Source organism: Mercenaria mercenaria, chromosome 12 (assembly GCF_021730395.1).
Source record: "Mercenaria mercenaria strain notata chromosome 12, MADL_Memer_1, whole genome shotgun sequence".
Taxonomy (NCBI): Eukaryota; Metazoa; Mollusca; class Bivalvia; order Venerida; family Veneridae; genus Mercenaria; species Mercenaria mercenaria.
In genome coordinates, this window is record NC_069372.1 from 13,179,436 (window position 1) to 13,201,401 (window position 21,966).

The window sequence follows — 21,966 nt, forward strand, 5'->3', positions numbered from 1 at the left end:
ACCGAGCTCGCCGGGTTGGAATCACCGGTGCACTCTTACGGCTCTTGACGAATACCCGGGACCAGAAGTAGGCGGGCTTGTATACTCGGCCGTGTTATGACTTTATCTACGTTTATCTTGTGAGTGGTTATTTGGGCGGCTGGACCCGTGTTTTGGTTTGCCAACTCAACAGGGACTCGAGAGGGGCTTACAAGACGACTGATGATGCGGATGACCGAGGCCTACCATTGATCATAACGGCAGGATGCAGACCGGATGACCAGACGTTAAATATAGCAGCAAATGAATGTCTAAATTGTAGAAAGATAAGCAGATTTCAACATAAAAACGCAGATTCAACATAACAACGCAGATATCAACACAAGAAGGCACCACATAACAGATGTCACAACATAATTGTAGTCCACATAATTACGTAGTACAACTAACGGGAGAGAAGAAAAGACGACGATACGAAGGAGGAGGGAATAATTGTAGAACCAGTCGCCCATATGGTATCAACCGGTGGCGACTATAAACAAACTCAACACATCATCAAGCATTTGGCTGAACCATCAAAATAGCGTCGAATATCACAGAGTGAGAAAAATGTGCAGTTAGTCCGGAGTTCGTACCTTGGATCCCTGGCTTACAGAGCGAGTGCTCTACCGACTGAGCTAACCGGGTGCCTGACACATATTCTCCCCTTACGTGACCAATTCCGTACCGTGACATAAGATACCTCTCGAAACACGAGGGCGCACTTATCATGTGGGCGTCTATAAACACGAAAAACCCAGGCTAAATATAGATTTGTTTGAACTTCTGCTTTCATTTTCAAAATGCTGCAAGCAGGCTCTGATTGGCTAGCTGAAGGGTCGTCAGAACGACTATCAATAGCACGTCTTCAGATCCAAAGCGAAGCGTTAATGGGAGATGTACTTTAGTCAGATTGCAAGCAAGATATTCAAAGAGAAAGTTTCAAATGATTCAACTTACTACTTAATCATCTATTCCTTTTTGATATGTCTACATGTTGTAAATAAATTGTCGTTAATAAAATATTCTTTAAATACAAAAGATAAAATCACTATCGTACCAGTGGCATGCGTCTGTGTTAAATTTCCGTTTCTTGTTTACAGTTTACTTCTACATATAAAACCATTTAAATTGGGTTTTACGTGTTCTAAATTTAGATTTTGTTTTGCTATTACGTCGTAAATCAGGAAGTGTCCGTTTTTGAATGTGTAAAGAACACCGCTACTGGACTGCTGGTGATTCTGGAAATGGAGTTGGTGAGTATATCATTTTTTGAAATCTTTTACTAATTTACATTAATTAAGAACGTTATGAAAATTGACTATGTTAGGTTTATATGTGACAATACGCGAAATCGTATATTAAGTAATTTCAATATAGATTTATATACATACAGTTCGTTCAGTAAAGTTAAAAAGCTGAATTTTGATATGCATAATACTTAAAGACTCACTTATAAAAAAACTGTAAATAACCGTGACATATTGATCAAGCGTTGGCTTTCTGATAAATACAGGTAGATAACATTTATGTTTTTGTAAAGTTATAACACGTCACGAGTTTACATTAAATATAGGGTGTTCTTTTGCGTATGTTATTAATGTTTCATTTCATGACTTAAGTTTTGCATATTTTGTACTACTTTTTTATGTTGTACTTTTCATTGCAGAGAAAAATAAAAGAAATAAATATAAATGAAAGAAAGAAACAAATAAACAATCAAAAACCTTTTCTCTATTGTCTATTATTTCAACTGTTTACTGCAAAACATGTAATAAATTGTCTTATTTGCTTCGCTTATTTCTTAAGCCTAGATATTAGTCTATTTGTCAAAAATGAAGAAATCAGATACGTTCATGGTTTATTTAACCCAATTCAAACTAAATTCACATTTTTTGGAAACACAGAACATGTCTGAATTTTCTGATAAAGATAACATATTAAACGGCTTTTGTGTTTCAACCGTAGATGTTTCACAAACTTATGTGCTAGAAGTTGAGCAAAATAAAGACAAATAACAAAACAAAAACAAACAAAAAGTATACAAACAAAACACTTTATGCGCCATTACTTTTACAGAAAAAAAATGATTAAACCTTTACATAGAAAAGCTAGCGGCGCTTTTGGTAAGGAAAGTTTTCATTAAATTTGCAACCCTTCAAAGATCCATTCAGCTACCTCTGTAGGTTTCAATAAACATACATTTTTAGCTCGACTTTTCGAAGAATAGGTAGAGCTATTGGACACGCTCGTGTGTCGATGTCGGTGTCTGCGTCGGTGTCTGCGTTCGGATTTGGTAAAGTTTTTGTATGTAAGCTGGTATCTCGGTAACCACTTGTGGTAATGCATTGACATTTCACACACTTATTCACTGTGATGAACTGACTTGCGTTACACAGATTCCATAAAGGTGATCCCAGTAACCAATGCGAATAGACTGAAACTTAATACACTTATTTATTGTGATAATCTGACATACACTGTACAGGTTTCAGGAATCTATTTTTCTTCTTTACAAAATCGTGCTCCCTTTTCAACTTCTATTTTCATTCTATTGACAAGGCATGTGAAAAATTGAGCGTCACTGTCCTGTGACAGCTCTTGTTATGAATTGCTTTTAGTGACGAACTAGTTTTACAATCGACTTAAAATAAATTAGTATGCAAGAAATAATTTCATGATGAATTTGGTTTCATCACAGTGTAAGTAATTCAGTTTTAAGAGTAGAAGTTCTTTTTTTATAATAGTCCTTAGGTCGTGGACTTATAATCGTTAAAATTATCACTGTTAATATGTGAAACTGAACGTTTCATTTTTATTTGTAAGAAAACACAGTCGTGCTTTAGACATTTCATTTAGTACGACGTGTATTTCTGACTATAAATTTGCTACAATATTTCATGAAAAAGTATAAATCTTTGGTAGTCACAGACAATTATACTGCTGTATGATCGACTAAGAGGATTACTTTGTTTCAATATGTCTATATATCATAACAACTCTTTCAGAGCATCATTAAAGGTCCCAAATTAGTTGTGGCTTTGGATATTGGCAGTACCTACTCAGGGTATGCGTGGCAAGAAAGAGCGGAATTCGAAACTAATAGAAGTGAGATTCACTTCAATACGAGTTGGGGAGCAGGTTCTCTGCAGGTAAGGGAACATGGATGATGCAGTTTTACAGGATTAATACTAATACCAACATTTAAGACACACCTAAGAGTAAACATATTGGTATAGGCCAATGCGAAGCTCAAGTCCCTACGCCAATAGTGGCTAAAATAATGTATGCCCAGCCGCCGATTAACTCGAGAACCTGTGGAGGATATAAAGTCTTTGGCACTAGCAGGTTTACGGTATTAGTTCAATCTCTTGAAAACTTGCCGAAGTAATTAATTTACATGATGTCCTTATAATTGCATGTAGAATAATTTATATGAAAAGTTCAAGGTTCAGCAACTATTACACTTCTTTTGGCCTTTTTAGGGGTGTGGTGGGGGGGGGGGGGGGGGAGAGTATGGAGGGGGAGTTGACGCTGTTTTTTTTTTCATTTAACAAGTGTTCCTGGATTCTGTTCCCGTATAAACCTGTTCTCGACAAGTGTTTGTTATTTTGTATAAAAAAAGATTCAGTACACCTAAAAAGCATTTACATTATTTCAATTGTATTGAAATCAAAGCCTAACTTATTTGTCGTATTTGAAAAACTACTTACCTGTAGATAGGCACTTTGGATGGATTATGTACACTGACAAACAGAAGAATGTAGGTTGGACTGATGCCTTTAAAACATAACCTATATCTACACTTTTAACATAAGTATTGCACAAGTTATAAATTGATAAATAAATACATAAACGCCTCTATTCGAAAATGAGCGTAAGGTTATACATAAGTTTGAATCGATTTCAAACATTAGATAGATAAAATGATATGTAAACACTCCGGTTACAAGTATTTGGCAACAATTCAAACCTGTAAATATTCATTACTCTTTTAAACTTCATCAACATATTCAGATAAACTTCTGATTGACACGAGATTAAAAAACCCGATTAACCAGTTACATTGCTTTATTCAGCTTCACAAAACAACAACATGTATCCTCATAGAATGTCAAAAGAATGAGGAGGGAGCTATTGACCAAAAACAAGAAAATCTCAGTCTCTCGCAGTCACTAGGCGGTATTAAACTAAACATAAATGATGAAATAAAGACAAAAATTGGACATGAAGCTGAGAGAGTTTACATTGGATTGGCGAAACAGAAACAAGATGCGCACGAGCTTGCCGGACAGTTCTATTTCTTCAAAAGGTTTAAGTTACTGCTCTACAATCAGGTAATATAGAAATTGAAGACTTCAGTGATATTCACCGATAAACTGCCACAGTAACAATTGCATTAGAATTGTTAAGGCTTCAAATTCTTGTTATTTTAATGGTTCATTCAATTTCAATATCTGTAAATGAAAAATGATAAAGATGATGACCTAGGCAAGAGCTCTTGTGTAATTAAGCAGCAAAAGTTGAAAACAAAATGGAATAATGCTTTTATCCCTGTATAACTTATACAAAGTCAACTTTTTTAAAATTGTGTATTATAATAAAATATTTAAAGAGATTCCTTGGAAGCATAGAATGCAGTCAAACAAACTCGGTTTGATTGAGTTTGTTCATGAGAGGTAATGATGGAGCGTGCAACAACCCCAAGCACCGGCTTAAGCGGAATTCTATTGTAGTAAAATGAGTGCATTCCATAATCTCAAAAGGAACAGAAAATATAACAGCGCTGAAGTTTTATTTATTGTGATACCAACCGAAGGCCTTTCTTTTAAACAAAAGTAAATGTGCTAAGATGCAATTTTTCACTTAGTAAAAGATCGTGTTACCGTGCATAAATTAACAAGTGCGTACAAATGCGGGCGTGCGCAGGAGAAAGTATGTAAAACAGTGTGCTGATTTATATAGATATGTTTTCAGGGATTCCATCGTGAGCTGTTAGTAGAGGACCAGATTGGACAACAGTTGCCCTTATTTGATGTAATGTCACTGTTCATCAAAACTTTGAAAGATCATTGCTTGAAAAAACTGAAGACAAACGGCGTAAACGTTGAACTCAACAAGACCCTTTTTGTAGTCACTGTTCCGGCAATATGGTCTGATGAAGCTAAGAAATTTATGCGGGACGCGGCAGTTGAGGTAACTAAGAGTTCTTGATTCTGGGTATTGTTTTATCTAAGAAATGATACATAGCAGATAGCAGAACTATGTTTAAATATATATAAACATGAGGCTGATGTTATAAGCCTGTGGAATGATTTCACTAGGACTGCTATATTTTATATATTTTTTATAGATAAATAAGTAGATGAAATCGGGAAGCACTATTTTATGGTGCTAAATAAAGTCAGTTGACCTGACAGTTGACCTGACAATCGATTCAGAATGTGTGAATGAAGTGTTACCGTCATATCATTTCGATTCTGAAATATCTATTATACGAAACAGTGATGTCGATATTGCAAAGTTTAAATGAAAAAAACAAAAACAACAACAAAAAAAAAAAACAAAAAAAAAAAAAAAAAAAACAATAAAGTAATGGTGAGAAACGGTAACAAACATTTTTTTTTATACTTTAGGCTGGTATTGGTAAACGAAATATTTTGTTGGCCCTTGAACCTGAAACAGCAGCTATTTATTGTTTGCATTTGCCTGAAGGACAAAGAAAAGAAATGAATGACCTCGGAATGAAAGGACAGAAGTTTCTTGTTGCAGACTTAGGCGGTATGTTAGAATTTATATTATTGTATTTTTTTTGTATCAGAAAACAATAAACAATCATCCTAAACATCCTGATGTTAGCGTTACCAGAACATTTTCTGAATGACAGTCACAGCAAGTGTAAAATCAGTTTATGTAAAAAAGGTTTACACTTAAGTGTTACAACGAATGCGGTTGCAGAAGATCATTATTATTTGTATTATTGTTTGTAGCTACCATTTGTTTAACGTTCCTGTATTATTTGGATGCGTTAGCGATCACAGTGGAAATACTGATTTAGTAATGATTGACATTAAATACGATGACCACACTTTTTCCTTTACAAACATTGCATTTACTGAAATATGTGTGTATTTGATTGTACGCATATATGTTATATTAGGTTTTCTTTACATCTCAAATACGAACAAAATGATTCCGTTGTATGTCCCTTCTATAGAATAACACACTAGTCTAACAATAAATAGAAAGTTGTAAACAATTTTTTGTACAAATGTTTAGATGGCAATTGAAGCCAGCTGTCCTATAACTATATAAGTTAAAGAGTAAAGTACTGGCACAGAGACTGTTCTATAGACTAACAGTTACAACATAAAGTATACATTTATATATTCAGAATTTTTAAAATGATAGCATCCACTTTAAACACTTTTTTAAAAACATTAGCCGTTTCAAATTTTCCTACGCACAACTTAAACAAAATTGATATGAATCCGCTGATCAAAATTCAATACCGAGTAAGTCAGAATTGGATACTACATTTTTTTTCACACTTTTACTAATGATCTCTTTTCATTAATATAACTTAAACAGCATCAGAAATGTAATAAAATAATTTAGAAATGCAAATTTTGTGTAAGTTCCTGCTTCAGTTTAAGATTATGATGCATTTCAAAGTTATAATGACATATCTTGTGTTACACGGTCCCGGTCTTGTTTTTGTTTTATGTTCTCGTATGCAAATACAAACATGTATATCAGACTATAGGACAGGGGCTTACTTAAAAGTTCTTCCTTTTGTTAGTTGAACAAATTATGATTTTGTATCTATTTATATTTCATTCTAGTATCGTTTTATCATTATTGTAGGTGGAACCGCGGACTTATCTGCAGTTGAAGTAGAAGAAACAGGGCTACTTAAGGAAATATGTCCACCACTAGGTGATCCAGTAGGAGGGCAAAAGATCAATGAGGCATTTCTGCAAGTTTGTCATGACAACTTTGAGGGAGATGGATGGAAAGAGACGTTCAGTAAAGCAACCCCAGTTGAAATGCTGAAGATGGAAGCAGATTTTGAAAGAAAGAAAGTGACTATTGGTTCAGAAGATCCAGATGGAGAAATGATTGAACTTGAAGTTCCAGCACAGGTGCGTGATAAACTGGAAGATAAAACTATACGATTAAAAGAAAATAACTACCTTTCATTTCAGGACAGAGAGCTAAAGTTTAATTCAACTCTGATTCGTGACAACCTGTTCAAGGAAACATGCCAAGTGGTGTATACAACCATCAGAAAAGTGCTCAACAGAGAAGAAGTAAATGGATTGAAAACGGTAGTTCTTGCTGGCGGTTTTGCGGAATCGCCGATCGTGATCGAAAGCATCCGTCAATGGATAGCTAACGACTTTCCAGAAATCAAAGTTGTGGTACCATCTTCACCCTTCAAAGCTGTCTTGAAAGGAGCAGTGCTCTTTGGGCAAGACCCCATGTTATTCAAAAGTCGTAAAAGTAGAGAAACATTCGGAATTAGGACGAATTTGCCATTTGATCCTAAAAAACATGACAAGACGAAGAAATGGAGAAATAAGGAAACGGGAAAAGACCTTTGCGAAGATATTTTCGACGTACATGTACGTAAAGGTCAATCTGTTGTGCTTGGCAACAGACAGCCAGTACAGAGTTACTTTCCCTTGTTTAGAAAGCAAACAAAACTTGTGCTTCTTGTCTTTACGTCCACCTCGTTGAATCCGAAGTACACAACTGAAGACGGCTGTAAACAGTTAGCAAAAATTACAGTTGATATCTCAGACACAACAGGCAGTACTAAAAGAGAAGTCGAAGTGACCATGATCTATGGTGGAACAGAATTGTCTGTAATTGCAACAGACAAGGTATCTGGGAAAGAATATAATACAGACATTAAATTCGGTAATATGTAACCCGAATTACACGGACTGTAAAGGTTTGATGAGAAGTTTTTGTAACGACCATATAAAGAATCGTATAAAATAGTGGTTACTTTCTGAGTTACCTTCAGACTTTGTAGAGCGTTGAAACCCAAATTGTTGAAAAGGAATGGACGGCGTTGAGAAGTAATAGAAAAGACTTTATGTGCAGGATTTAGTGTTTCGATATATGCATTGCCCCTGTATAACAGTTACTTTTATGGTATGGCATGGCCTATATTGTGGAGAAAAAGTATTTTATAGGTTTTTAATACATGCGTACATAACATAGTTCCCTAGTTACCCATGTTGTTGTAATTATTGCAAAAAGGGTAAATTTCCGTCTTGAGCTGTACATCATCTTGGAATGATCATTTAAGGTAAACTAGTCGACTTTTATCGTTTAACGTATTTTTGTGAAACAATGGAGCTATCCTATTTACAGATATCGTTCCGCGGGGATGTTTCCTTTTGCAAGTGCTTAAACAAATGTTACGTATAATGTGTGCATCAACATATTTAAGACTAAACCTAGCCCCGCATACATCTGTCTAAACAATTAAACTTTTGCACCAAAATATTTAAATCAACACTTTTCTCATGCTATATGTCGGAACACGTGTAATCCATTAAAAGATCTTGAAGATACTCGCTTTCAAACTGTCAGTAGTTACCTCGGACAGATTAAATACACAGAATGTAAAATTAACGATTTGTACTGATCTACGTATGAATATTCTTGTAAATTACACACATGTACATATCTTTTTTATTAGCATATACATTTGAAATATTCTACATAGGCTACTGAATGCTTACGCTTTCTTTGTAAAATATTAAAACATTTCTTAGAAATAAACTTTATTATCTTATATTAAATTTGCAGATGGTCCAAACAGCAAACAAGACAAAGAGACTAAGTCATCCAAACCTGTTATCCATGCCGTTGCATTTATGTCTCCGCTACAGTCCTCGTGACATTTTTGAATATTTAAATGTTTTGTGCATATGGCTGTTTATCCATAATGATATTACAGATTATGACCAGGTATTTTTACAATCATTTAGTCGAACTATTTTCATTTTATTTACCAATACAAACGATTTTTTGATCATCTGATACGGAATTGAAAAGTTTCCATGGGTTTAGAGGATACATTTACGTTTGGGACCATCATTTAGATCGCCATTCTAATGTAATAACTACTTATTTGGACATTACCGCGTTTGGAATAAGTATAAAGGTAAAAAACTAACAATTGTTTTGTCTAAGCATGTACAGGTCCGTATTAAAATTTCACTACATGCTTGTTATTTTTGTAAAATAAACATGTTTAAGGGATCTCTTAAGATAAATTACAGTGGTAAGTCATTCTGAAATGTCAAGTTGTAATGGCTGTAATGGTTACTGTTTTATATATTATGTTTAATCAGTAATTAAAATGAAATGTATGATATTTTAAATACAGTACCGTATATATACAACTAAAAATGTTTTAATTTGATTTATGTGTGTATAGACAATTATATTACTCTTTGTCTACATACCCATCTAATGATGATAAACAAGTTTGTAAAGTTTCAAAGCTGGTGTCATTATAGTATATAAGTAAACTGGACCTAAACCAAAAAGTATCCAAGACATTACGTAAGGTAGGCACTGGAACTGAAAATACAAACTTCGAGTAGGCTTTATTTTCTTAACATATAATGTGTAGCTAACTGTGTCAAAGTATACAGTCTGAAAAAATATTTTAAATATCATTTTCTGAAAGAAAAACTGTTATCTGAACTGAAAAAAATGATCCTGGGTAAATTATTTGGAAAAAATGGAGACAACTTCGCCAAAACTTAATTGTAGGCTTAGCTGACTATGTACGTAATATTTCATGCAAACCATGCACTCTTGACCTCTAGGCACGAAAATATCATGTATAATTACTCAATGGTCAGCAGTTTGAAAAGGAAATTATGTGAAGATCAAATCGTTTAATACCCTAGTTTGACATTTCTGTGGTGAATTTTTTCAACAAACTGACGATTTTTAATAAGTTAAAAATCATAGAATTTCACAAGGTAAAATAGGCTGAGAAAGCTATTCCTGGAAAGAGAACAATCTCTGCTACCCATATATATGCGTATGGGAAAAATATCTATCTAGAAATATAAGAAAATCAAAAGAAAACAATTTCAGGACTGTTAAATGCATGACTGTGTTATCCCGTATAGCAGATAAAGTAGATAGGTTACTTTTCCATTGCACTGTTATAATATAGACTGCACGGTTTTCACGCTCTAAACCGATTGTTTCCCTTGAGTAAAGAAGGCTTAGGGTAAGTCTCTACATAAGGGCCATAATTCTGATGAAATTGAAACGAGTGTTAGGATTCTTGGTCAACACTGATCTCAAATGATGATTAAGAAGTATGCGAAATTCCAAAGCTATAGTTAATATATTATACACGAAAAGTGGCCCTTCACAAAAATTGTAACAAAAAAGTTCAAATATTTCAAGGACTGACATGGTTGTTAGTCTAACCCCAGCCGTATATATCTCATACTATGAAATCTGTAATTTTCGTGAGGAATTTTTATCTTCTATTTCCTTATTGCCTCAATACACTAAATGAAATGCCAACGAATATGTGTTTCCTTAATGTCATCTTCATAATATTATATGAAATCTACGAAATTCAATTCATGTTGTCACGAAAAATAAGCTTTTGCCGAAACCACGAAAATCTCAAAAATATCTGAGACTTATTTGTTCTTGTATTTCAAACAAATGAGTTTTAGTGTGTTTAACTTTGTTTCTTTACTATTTTACATAATGCAAAATATAGCAAAGCATATTTTCGACAATGAATATATTTTCAAATTTAGAAACATGGCGTCGATAACGTTTATTAGTCACCTTATGGTTAAAAATCAGTTTCAGGGACTTTAAGATTGCGCTTTTCCGTCCGCCTGTCCGTCCGTCATTCTCTCTTTTCGTCCGTCTGTCCGTCAGAAATTTCGTGTTTGGTCCATAACACGTGCATTAATCAAGGGATTTTAATTTTACTTGGCACAAATGTTTACCTTGATCAGACGACGTGTCACGCGCAAAATTCGGACCCTTAGCTTAAAGGTAAAGGTTACAAATTGGTGTAACGGAATTCTCCCTTACAAAATGAACGTCATGAAATTATGTGACAAATAAGCATTTAGCATACACATAACTGTTGAACTAGTGTAATTTAACTTAATACAATGGCTGTTTTTGATATTTAAAATGTTTATATACGTCACACCTAAATAACGTTCCTACAAATGGACTGTTTCCTACAAAGATTCTTCATAAAATTAGAACGGCATCATAGTTGACATTGCTGCTGGTGAGAGAGTACTCTACATTAGGATACGGAACTCTTGCGATAATTAGTCCAGGAGGCAGATGGTTCTTTTAGCGAATATATTAATTACTCTCGGACACGTACAGGAAGAGATTTTTACCACAATATGACTATCTACAGACGTATTGGAACATTTCCGACGATGCTGTCTTGCACCATTTAGGGTATTTTAAAATGGCGGACACAGAACTACATTTTAGGGTCCGGCTTTTCGTGAATGTATCTTTGTTATGAATGAAACTTTTTAGGGATTCATATTTATGATAAGATAACTTAAAGCCTGGTGCAAGCCGGGTATTCCATGTCAATTTTAACATTTTACTGTGTATGTACTATATATTGTTAGCGAAACATTTTTGTCAATATGTTATTTCATAACGTATATCATGTATAATTATGTGGCTTTTCTTTTTAGCCGTGCATGTAGTACTCGAGCCTGAAATATAATGCACTTTTATTGTTTTCATTGTTAAATATTGCTTTGAGCGTATCACAGTACCTAGTCTTAAGCCGGGATTTTCATTGGTCAAAGTCAATGCCATTGGCACTCCGAAGGCTATAAATACGGGCGTCCGCGTTCAGTCGGTATCTTCTTATCAACCGTAAAACCTTGAGAAGTAAAACTCACAGACGAGACATTTCTCTTCAGAGATACATTTTCTATTCAGAAATACATAAAAAGCTCTCTAGCAAGGTAAAAGAAACACTTATTTAGGCCTCTTAACTTTATTTTAAAGAGCAGAAAGTCAAATTCATAGAATAGGCACTTTAAGTCTTACAGAACAAACAACATCAACAAGAACAACATTATGAAGTAAAAACAAGACCATGTGCAGTATGTCTAGTCTGATTTACCACGTTATGGCAGAACCAAAAAGATGCATTGGTCTACATAATTCGACCTATATTCACATATTATAATGCTTTGTACTGATGCAAACACTCAAGTTTCGCGAATTTAAAAAAATGAAAGGTTTCATTTCACGGAAGCATATAAATCCCAAAACACAGACATAGAGCCATACCCCGCAGAGTAGACCCGCAACAAAAAGAAACAGTAACGTAAATATATAGCAGTCGTGTTGCTTCAAAAATCAAACAACAAATATAGTTTAATCATATTGCAAAGTAAAAAAATGGGTAAGGGGTAGATAAAAGGGTGAACAAAGAGACAGCAAGCGAACAGACAAGCAGGAAAAAACAACACGTCGGGCATCGCCAAGGGACGTCCGGCGGCAAAACATATGGTGGGCACCTAATCTCACTTATAGAGTTATAGAGGGGGTGTAAGGACAAGGAGTCGATGAGGATGGCGGTGAGAAGGGGGGTTAACGGGGGGGGGGGGGGGGGGGGGGGAAAGAAACACTATTAACAAAGAGACGATATATATAACATAAAAAATCAAATATATATGTAACATAAAAAACAAATTAAAAATAGGGGAATCTCCTTGAAACGGTCAATAACCTGTATAAAGGAAACAGCGAGGTTTAAAGCAATTAGGACATGCTAACCTCGCACTTACCGTATTTTCAATAAGTTAGACAAGACAGTGTGAATAAAATAGCTCCGCGCTGAGAAAGACTCTAACAAAATACCAAATTATAACATATAAATCTAAGGTATAATTACACCAATGTACAGAACAATTTCGTCAGAGCACCAATGGCCTAACTTTTAAGGGCACGAGGCTGCTGGCATAAAATACATAAATAAAATATATCTTGCGAACTAGCCGGTAATTTGGGTTATGTCGTTTCGATGTAAGCTTAAAGATATATTACGCGCATCTTTGACTAAAATATTTTACAATAACGAAATATAGGTAAGTAAAAAAATGATAAAACTGTTGCTTAATTGTGATTGGCCGCCTTTAGGGGAAAGAAAAACCTTTAATCTGGCTATATATATAAATGACAACTGTATGCAGAAATACATTTACAATAAAAAGTCATGTAGTTAAAGTCATTTTTAAAAAGAATGTTAGTGGTACATGCAGTACAATATATACTGCGGCTAGTTATACATTTTAGTGTGTATTGTTTATAACATAACACACACTATTTATCCACACCGCCATGTTTATTTCATGTTTACGTAAGTACTGTATAGTAATCGTTTATTTTTTTCTCATATGAACGTTTTGGATATATAGAGGATATTTGTTTGTTTTGAGTGAATACGGAATATATCTCACTGAGAAGTGAGAAAATTTCAAATATTTTCACGAGTGCGTAGCGCGAGTGAAAATGTGAAAATTTTCTCACTTCGAGGTGAGATATATTCTATATTCACGAAAAACAAACAAATTTTCTTTTTATTTTATGCTCAATTACGTTGAGATGTGCATTTTGCAACTATTTTAATCTCAGCGCGGGAAACAGACGCGCGTAAACAGACATGACGTCAGACGTGCTGTGACGTTATAAAGACGCATGCAACATAAAGTTCCATATTGTTTTATTTTTTGCTGCATAACGGTATGAAATTCTCTTTAAGTAAAATAATTTGAATCGAGAAATATACTATAAAGAACAAAGTGCGGCTACAATCTTCTTCCTGTTTTAAGCAAATAATTTAAAATTCATACACAATGTAATGAGGGGGCGGAGCTATATTTCTCACAGTGTGAAAATATAGATTTCATATTTTCAGTGTGAGTGATGAAATATGAATATATTTAACTGATATAATACAGTATTTCATTAGTTAGCATAAAATAAACTTATTTATCTACAGCCATCGCTGTATTGGCTTTGGACGTATCGACTTTCCAATCTTCTGAAATATTTTTTTCAGTTTTAAAGTGAACATACATCAACATTCTCAGCTTGTTAATTTGGCCCTAAAAACTTTATTTCTATTTTTTATCGATTACAATTTGTATTATGCACATAAGAAAAACATGGTAAAAGAGACGCAATAATTTGATTTTATTCCGTTATGCTATATTTCAAAACGATTGTGGCATCATCTTACTTTTTTAAAAAAAATAATATTGACTGTATATAGATATTACCTTGAGCTTTATTCTACAATATCGTTGGTAATTATCAAATTATCGAGATATTGCATTCCACCACAAGTTTTCCAATACCCAAATTTGTTGATGCACACACATATATACTTATAACGTAATTAAGTTTAATTTTGAATAAAGTTAGTTTTTATGCATAAAGTAAACTGGCACATAAAATCAGTCTGTGTAGTGATGAAACAAGCACGGCCGTTAAATGTCCGTATTTGTTGATAAAACACGCCCTATATAACCGTTTAAATGGGTTATCACATTATCTAAATTGTGTATATAGATTAATATCCTCAATAAGGTAAAGTCCATTTTAAGTTTCGTTTTTGACTAAGTAAGCGGCTGACTATTGGTGCATCCAGAAATGGAATTCGTGAGTATATCATTACTTTAAATCTATCGATTGTTTACTTTTGTTTTCAAGCTGTCATTTTTTCAGAACGTTTTTTTTTTTTAAATATCCAGTGACACACAGTAAAATCATAATTCTTTATGGCATGAGTAATAGTGTTTCTGAAGTCGATGGAATTCTGTTTCGTTACTTTGCTGTTTTATATTCAGTAAATTTATTCAGTTGAAATAGTGTGTGCAAAATATGAACAGCCAATTAATAATATCTGATGGCTTTTAATATTTTATTTAGGGTTCCTAAAATTCCATGTCGGAGACGTAACATTCTAAATGGGTTATATCAATGTTGGTCTAATGTTCAGCATTAAACAATTTGTGTGCATTGAGTCAATTAATCGATTGTAAAGAAAATACTATATTGTCCTATTTGACATATCTGTCAAAACGGAAGAAACCTGCAAGTTTTTGAACCTAAGAAAAACGAAATTTAAGTTGAATCGTAACATATAGACATATACATAAATGCACTCAAGTTTAAATGCATTTTTATTTCAAACATGAAATAACTACTAATTTTACCCTGAAGGTATTTTTACATGTTTTAGCTTCGCATAGTAGAGCTTTTTTGCCATCCTTTTGACGGTACCGGCGTCACAGAAATTTTGCATGTCAGCAGGTTGCTCAAAAAATACTAAACGGAATGGTTTGAAACTTCACACATTTATTTGGCATTACATACAACGTCATCAAGTAACAGAACTCTTGCTTACATTTTGTTAAAACTATGACTTTTTTAGATCAAACTTTTTGGGATAAATAGTGAGACTACGCAAGGAAAGTAATTCTAGCTTTTCTTTTATTTTGTCAAAGTTATGTCCTATTGTGACAGAAATTTATGAAATTTCTAATGTAAGCTTGTTTCTTGGAAAAAACTCAAGTTATCAAAAGTTATCGATTTTCTACAAGAAGAGTTCATAACGGTACCATGGTCAACATTTTCACAAAAAAAAGCATGCAGCTCTTTGATAGTTTTATTTACACTCGTGAAACTATTGTATAATGGTGTTTACTCGATAAAATATATTGCGATCTTACACTGAAACAAACAAATATACTCTGTATACTATGTTTTAGTAACTGAAACAAACAAATATCCCCTGCATACTATGTTTTAGTAACTTCTTAAGTTTGTTTACTTTTGAGAGCATCATTAAAGGACCTAAGCTCGTAGTGGCTTTGGATATTGGCAGTACCTACTCAGGGTATGCATGGCAAAAGAGAGCGGAATTTGAAACTAACAGAAGTGAGATTCATTTGAATACCATTTGGGGAGGAGGATCTTTGCAGGTAGGTATAGACAGAGAGACTTGGCAGTGTAATAAGAAATATTGTTATTACAGACACCATCATCGAATTCGCTCAAAGAGAAAAGAAAACAAAACGCGACGAAAAACGGGGTGCTGGTTTAAAGCCTTGGTGATCTCTATGATGACTGGACAGAGATAAACGAAGCTGAAAGAGTTTACACAGGAATAGTAAGACAGAAACAACATGCACACGCGCTTGCTGGGAAGTACTATTTCTTTAGACGGTTCAAGCTATTGATGTACATTGAGGTACATGTACCATAGATATTTATAGTATCAGTTAATGTCACCCTAAGAATAAATTCGATGATGTACTGCAACAGTGGTACGTGTCCAAATTTACAACTGAATGTTCAGTAATAAAAACTCATAGATTATAGTAATTGTAAATAAAAAGTAAAACAAAATAATCCAGTGAATATTAAGGAGCTCTCTTTTGCGTATATCAAGCGGACAAATGCTGATGTAAAATGTAAGGAGTTATACTAGTCTTTCTTTGATACTAAATCATCATATCTGCTTTTTTTATTTTACAACAATGATTTTGTAATATCGACTGAAGTCACACCCTAATCCAATGACACGTTTTCTTTTATTGCACATGCGTTTTTTTTCTGACAACATTTCCGAAGATACTGTTTATGCTTATCGTTATCTACGTGTTCGTGTATAGATGTGCAAATGCGTAAAATTATGCTTATGTGAATTTAAAGATAAAGGTGAATAAAATAGTGTTTTGACATAAACAGATTTATATTACAGCGATTCCACCGAGAACAGCTCGTAGAAGATCAGATAGGACAACAAGTGTCCTTATTTGACCTTATGTCGTTGTTCATCGAACTTTGAAAGATAACTGTTTACAGAAACTGAAGACAAAAGACTTAACGGTGGAGCTTAAGAAGACCCTTTCTGTAGTCACCGTTCCAGCAATATGGTCAGAAAAAGCAAAGAAGTTTATGAGAGATGCAGCGGTAGAGGTAATTAAGAGTTTCTTAACTGTCAGTTATATTTTCGTGTAGATTATGTTATAGTCCAGTAATAATGATCATTTTGTTCTTCAATGAAATGGTCAGTTTCATAATTTTGTATAATTTTAGGCTGGGATAGGTAATATCAATGTGTTATTGGCACTAGAATCTGAAGCCGCATCCATATATTGTTTACATCTCCCCGAAGAACATAGAAAAGAAATGAATGACCTCGGGATGAAAGGAAATAAATTTCTAGTAGCAGATTTAGGCGGTATGTTCTAGACTTATTCCTGATTATTAAGAAGAAAACCATTAAAATGCTGAGATCTTTACAAAGCTGTAATTGGAATATTTGATGTAATCAAATCGTTTTGTGTTGAACTATATTTAACTTTAAAGGTAACATTTGTTACACATTCACCGCTGTGTAGCAATTGTTACAGGTGGTACAGCTGACTTGTCCGCAGTTAAAGTAGAAGAAACTGGGCGTCTTGTAGAAATATGCCCACCACTAGGTGATCCAGTTGGAGGCCAAAAGATAAATGAGGCTTTTCTACAAGTCTGTTGCGACAACTTCATAGGAGATGGATGGAAAAAGACGTTCAGTGAAAAAAAAAAAAAACAAACAAAGACAAATATCAAACAGGGAATGCCACGTACCAAAATCGCAGCCTCCCCAAAACGAAACCTACAGCACGCAGACGTGCACACCACAAACACACACACATACACGTGCACACACACAAAGCCAACACAAGAGGACAAAACGAACAAACAAAGGAACACACACACACATACACACACACACACACAAAGCCTACACAAGAAGACAAAACGAACAAACAAAGGAACACAGTGGGGCACCGCCTTGGAACGATCAGTGGCAAAAACACCACTGGGGAGCTTAAGGTAATATGCGCCACCTTACAATTTTCAACGGACTGTTATGAAATTTTACCATATTTACCATTGACGATATTTTCGATTGACTGGTATTTTTTCCAGTTTTCTGTTATTCTCCATTTTGCAGCTGTAAATCTTCAAACATGACCACTAACGTCATTTTTCAGCAGAGCGCAAAATGACGTACTTGACAGGTTTTTTAAGTAGCGTTTTTATATACAACAAAAATACGGCAAAATTCTTTATTTTCAAGTTTGTATTAAAATCATCTCTCCAATGATATATAAGTTGTCAAGTTTATTTCGACGTCACATCGGAGGCAAACGATTTATGGCGCAAAACTGACGTCGAGCTTCACCCAAAATTTTGCGTAAAGACGCCATATTTAAGAAACTGCCAGATAGTTTTTTGAATAAATTTGAACAAGCGTGCAAAATTTCAATCGCTATCGATTCCGTAAAAGAAAAATGGGGGTACCGACTTAGATTTCGTTCTATTTACCGTTGCGCTTCCCCTACCCCCAGTTAAAATAACGACGTTTTATACTTATTTCGTAAACTTCCATTAATTTAAATTCAGTTTGTGTTTATATTTGTGGATATATGATATCAAATTCCAGTAATGATAAAACAAAGATATTATTTCATGAAATTCTTGAAATAAATGAATGATTTCGAGAACTTTTATTGAAACATGAAATGCGTATCGGTAAAGTGCGTTCTAGCCAAAAGTCGTATTCACCAGGCTTACGCTGATTTCTTATTTGTTTTAATTTGAGAACATTAATAATATTTGTCGAAATGCTAAAACATTAGCAGAAAAGTGAATATAATCCTTTGATACACAAATCAAATGTTATAGTTCTAAACAAAATGTGTGTAGTCAATCTTTAAGAGATTCTATTACTTGATATTTTGGTGTACATCTAAGACTTCGTTTTAAATTTATGTTCACGGAACTGATAGTTACCAGGAATGATTCATGCCGGGTCCGGATATTCCCATGTCAGTGTATTTTTATCTTCCTTTGGTATTCTGTCGAACGCATGATAGGGACAAAAGGAACCGTTATAGAAAATAATACTGCACGTGACATGTGTGCACAAGCCGGTAGCTAGGAAACAGGCAAAAGTTAGAACTTCCTCGGCGGAAGTGCATTTTGCCCGTTCGTGTAGTCGAAAAGTTGATGGCGGAAACAGGATTCCGTACTATAACTGCATCTAAACTCTAACCTAATCCCAAAAATACATGTGAACAAATCGCATATTCGAACCGTGTGAAAAGCTGTTATTATCATTATTTATCATTTAATATCCCCTACAATGTAAAGATTGCATACTTCTTAGGCAATGAATGGAACGTTTATGCACACATTAAGGATGTATTAGTTTTTTTTTGTTATCGTTTTTGAAATCTTTGTCAATGTTTAATTTAATGCATGACTTCTGCATCTGAATTTTGACATGTATCTACCCACACATTGCAAATATTTTAAGTTTTCTCGTGCGAAACGTAACCTTTTTCTAGTTACTGTATTTGCAAACGCAAATTCAAACTGCGTAAATTGCTATATGGTATTTCCGTATCTAGACTTGGATATAGATTGATAGATTTAATTGCAAACATGACAAATCAGTATAACCAGGGGGAAGGACGTATGATGGTATGCTGTAAGGATTAAGTGAGCGAAATGTATCGCTGTAACAAAAATGGCGGACATTTAAACAGAAAATACACTTTGCAGACATATTTTTGACCAAGGGATGCCCAAGATACACATATCCATTCGTTTTGTCCTCGCTGTCAGTTTGTGTACTGGTGTTTGCGTGTGTGCATGAGTGTTTCTATTTGGCGGTCTGTGTCTCTGGCTGTGTTTGCTGTGCTTTATGATTCCATGAAATTTTAAACTTACCTTTTACGTTTTTTTTTCTACTGTATTCATGATTATTAAAAAATACAAATCAATCTCATACAGTAAATCCGGTATTATTCGCGATGTTTTAATTTCCGCTATTTTTCGCGAATCGGGTGCATCGCGAATTCATAAATCCGCATAAGTTTCCTTCCATAACATACAGACATATTCGAAAAAAATGTCCGAAATACGGTCAAGTTCAGCAATGAATACTAGCCGCCTGTACACGATGTTTATTAAATGTACTTCAATTTATTTCAATATATTATCAATAAGTATAATAAAAATCATCGAAACAACATTTCATGTAGAATATACTGCTTAAAGACAGAATTAACGCTAATGTGTAGAGGTTGGATTTACATGCAGCTGGCAGGATGATAACTTTGTTTTTTTAACAGGTTACGGAGAGCATCTCCTTGATGCACTTTGTCAAACAAGCAGAGCACGTGTTACCTGAGGGGATGATCCATATCATCCTTTATCTTCTCGACAAACCTGATTTTTTACACATTTTGTTTAGATAACAATAGGGATTAGTGGACAATTTATCACACCATTGTATTATATACTTGTATGTTACAATTATTTTTGAAAGGACTGTAACAAGAATAATCGCCCGTAAATTGAATAAAGGATTAAAAAGCTCTTTTGAATCAATTTAAGTCGAACAAAAGCAATTTGTGTGAACACAGTAACCGATTACTAATACGAAATAACCGTTACGGACCATGTATTCAACGAGTCTTTGGCGTGCATATATCCAATACGATACGGAAGAATGGACATTAATGTAATCACGACTTCCAGAATTGGAATTGAACTAATATAAGATAAGAAACTTCGCGAATTTAAATTTCTAAACCTCCCGTCGCGAATTCATAAAGCCGCGAAATAATTCAGGGTGCGGGAATTCGCGAAATAAAGATCATGCGGATATAACGTGATTTACAGTATTTCAAAAATGAATTTGATAATCTCATTAACTTAAAGATGATATTGTTCAAATGAAGAACTTTAAATAGCCACCTTACCTCCTAAGGCTTTTTTTTGCAGTTTTAGCATTTTGAGCCTTTTCATTTTCACGGTGCCGAATTTGAATTGTACGCACAGGCGTATGCCCAGGTACGCCGCTGGCGGTGAACTTCGTTGGACTCCGCCTTAGTACGGGCAGCCTCGGATAACTACGTTCAGCTACGGATCAATACGGCAAGGTACGTTTCAGTACGGATGACTACGTTTTAGTACGTTAACTACGGATGAATAAGTTTCAGCCAATTTGGACTAAAGTCACGCTCAAATGGCTACGGATCGCTCATACTTTTATGCATATTCAAAAGTTGGAGAAACTTGCAAGTTTGGGATAAGTCTTGAATACGTTTTGACCAAGTGTTGGTACGGATTGATACGGATTACTACTTTGAGGTACGACTCAGGTACGGATAGATACGGATTACTGATTATGTGTGACTGGGGTATTAGGCAAATTTGTTTGTTGTCTATAATAAAATCTGTGCCTTTGTCTCGTATAGAACATTTTCTCGAAAACATTCATCTGTTTGAAGAATATCATGAAATAACGTCTTGATTTTATCATTATTGTGATATTATTTCATTATATCCACCAACAGAAACCGAAACTGAATTTAAATTGATGGACATTTAAAAAATAAATATAAAAACGTCGTTATTTTAACTAGGGGGTAGGGGAAGCGCCGCGGTAAATAGAGCGAAATCTAAAACGGTAACCCCCATTTTTCTTTTACGGAATCGATAGCGATTGAAATTTTGCACGCTTGTTCAAATTTATTCAAAAAACTATCAGGCAGTTTCTTAAATATGGCGTCTTTACGCAAAATTTTGGGTGAAGCTCGACGTCAGTTTTGCGTTCATAAATCGTTTGCCTCCGATGTGACGTCGAAATAAACTTGACAAATTATATATCACTGGAGAGATAACTTTAATACAAACTTGAAAATAAAGAATTTTTGCCGTATTTTTGTTGTATATAAAAACGCTACTTAAAAAACCTGTCAAGTACGTCATTTTGCGCTCTGCTGAAAAAATGACGTT

The 21,966-nt window shown here is 34.3% G+C and overlaps 1 protein-coding gene and 1 long non-coding RNA gene across 3 annotated transcripts; both read left to right on the plus strand.

The window, feature by feature from the left end:
* Nucleotides 1–1,150: 1,150 nt before the first annotated feature.
* On the plus strand, nt 1,151–11,725 carry LOC123535062 (heat shock 70 kDa protein 12B-like). 2 transcript variants are annotated; one of them, XR_008366379.1, is made up of 7 exons: nt 1,151–1,274; nt 3,027–3,170; nt 4,098–4,355; nt 4,996–5,214; nt 5,655–5,799; nt 6,886–8,341; nt 8,848–11,725. XR_008366379.1 is itself a non-coding variant. In XM_053519246.1 (6 exons), the coding sequence occupies exons 1-6, from the start codon at nt 1,266–1,268 to the stop codon at nt 7,953–7,955; spliced, it is 1,845 nt and encodes a 614-aa protein (XP_053375221.1). In that variant the 5' UTR covers nt 1,151–1,265; the 3' UTR covers nt 7,956–8,820. The 2 variants fall into 2 exon arrangements, 1 of the variants encoding a protein (XP_053375221.1); XM_053519246.1 differs by lacking the exon at nt 8,848–11,725 and having other exon boundaries at nt 6,886–8,820.
* A 2,981-nt stretch (nt 11,726–14,706) lies between these two features.
* On the plus strand, nt 14,707–17,508 carry LOC128547227 (uncharacterized). Its single transcript, XR_008366380.1, has 4 exons — nt 14,707–14,757; nt 16,136–16,351; nt 16,865–17,082; nt 17,203–17,508. It is a non-coding gene; the product is annotated as an uncharacterized LOC128547227 (long non-coding RNA).
* The last annotated feature ends 4,458 nt before the right edge of the window (nt 17,509–21,966 follow it).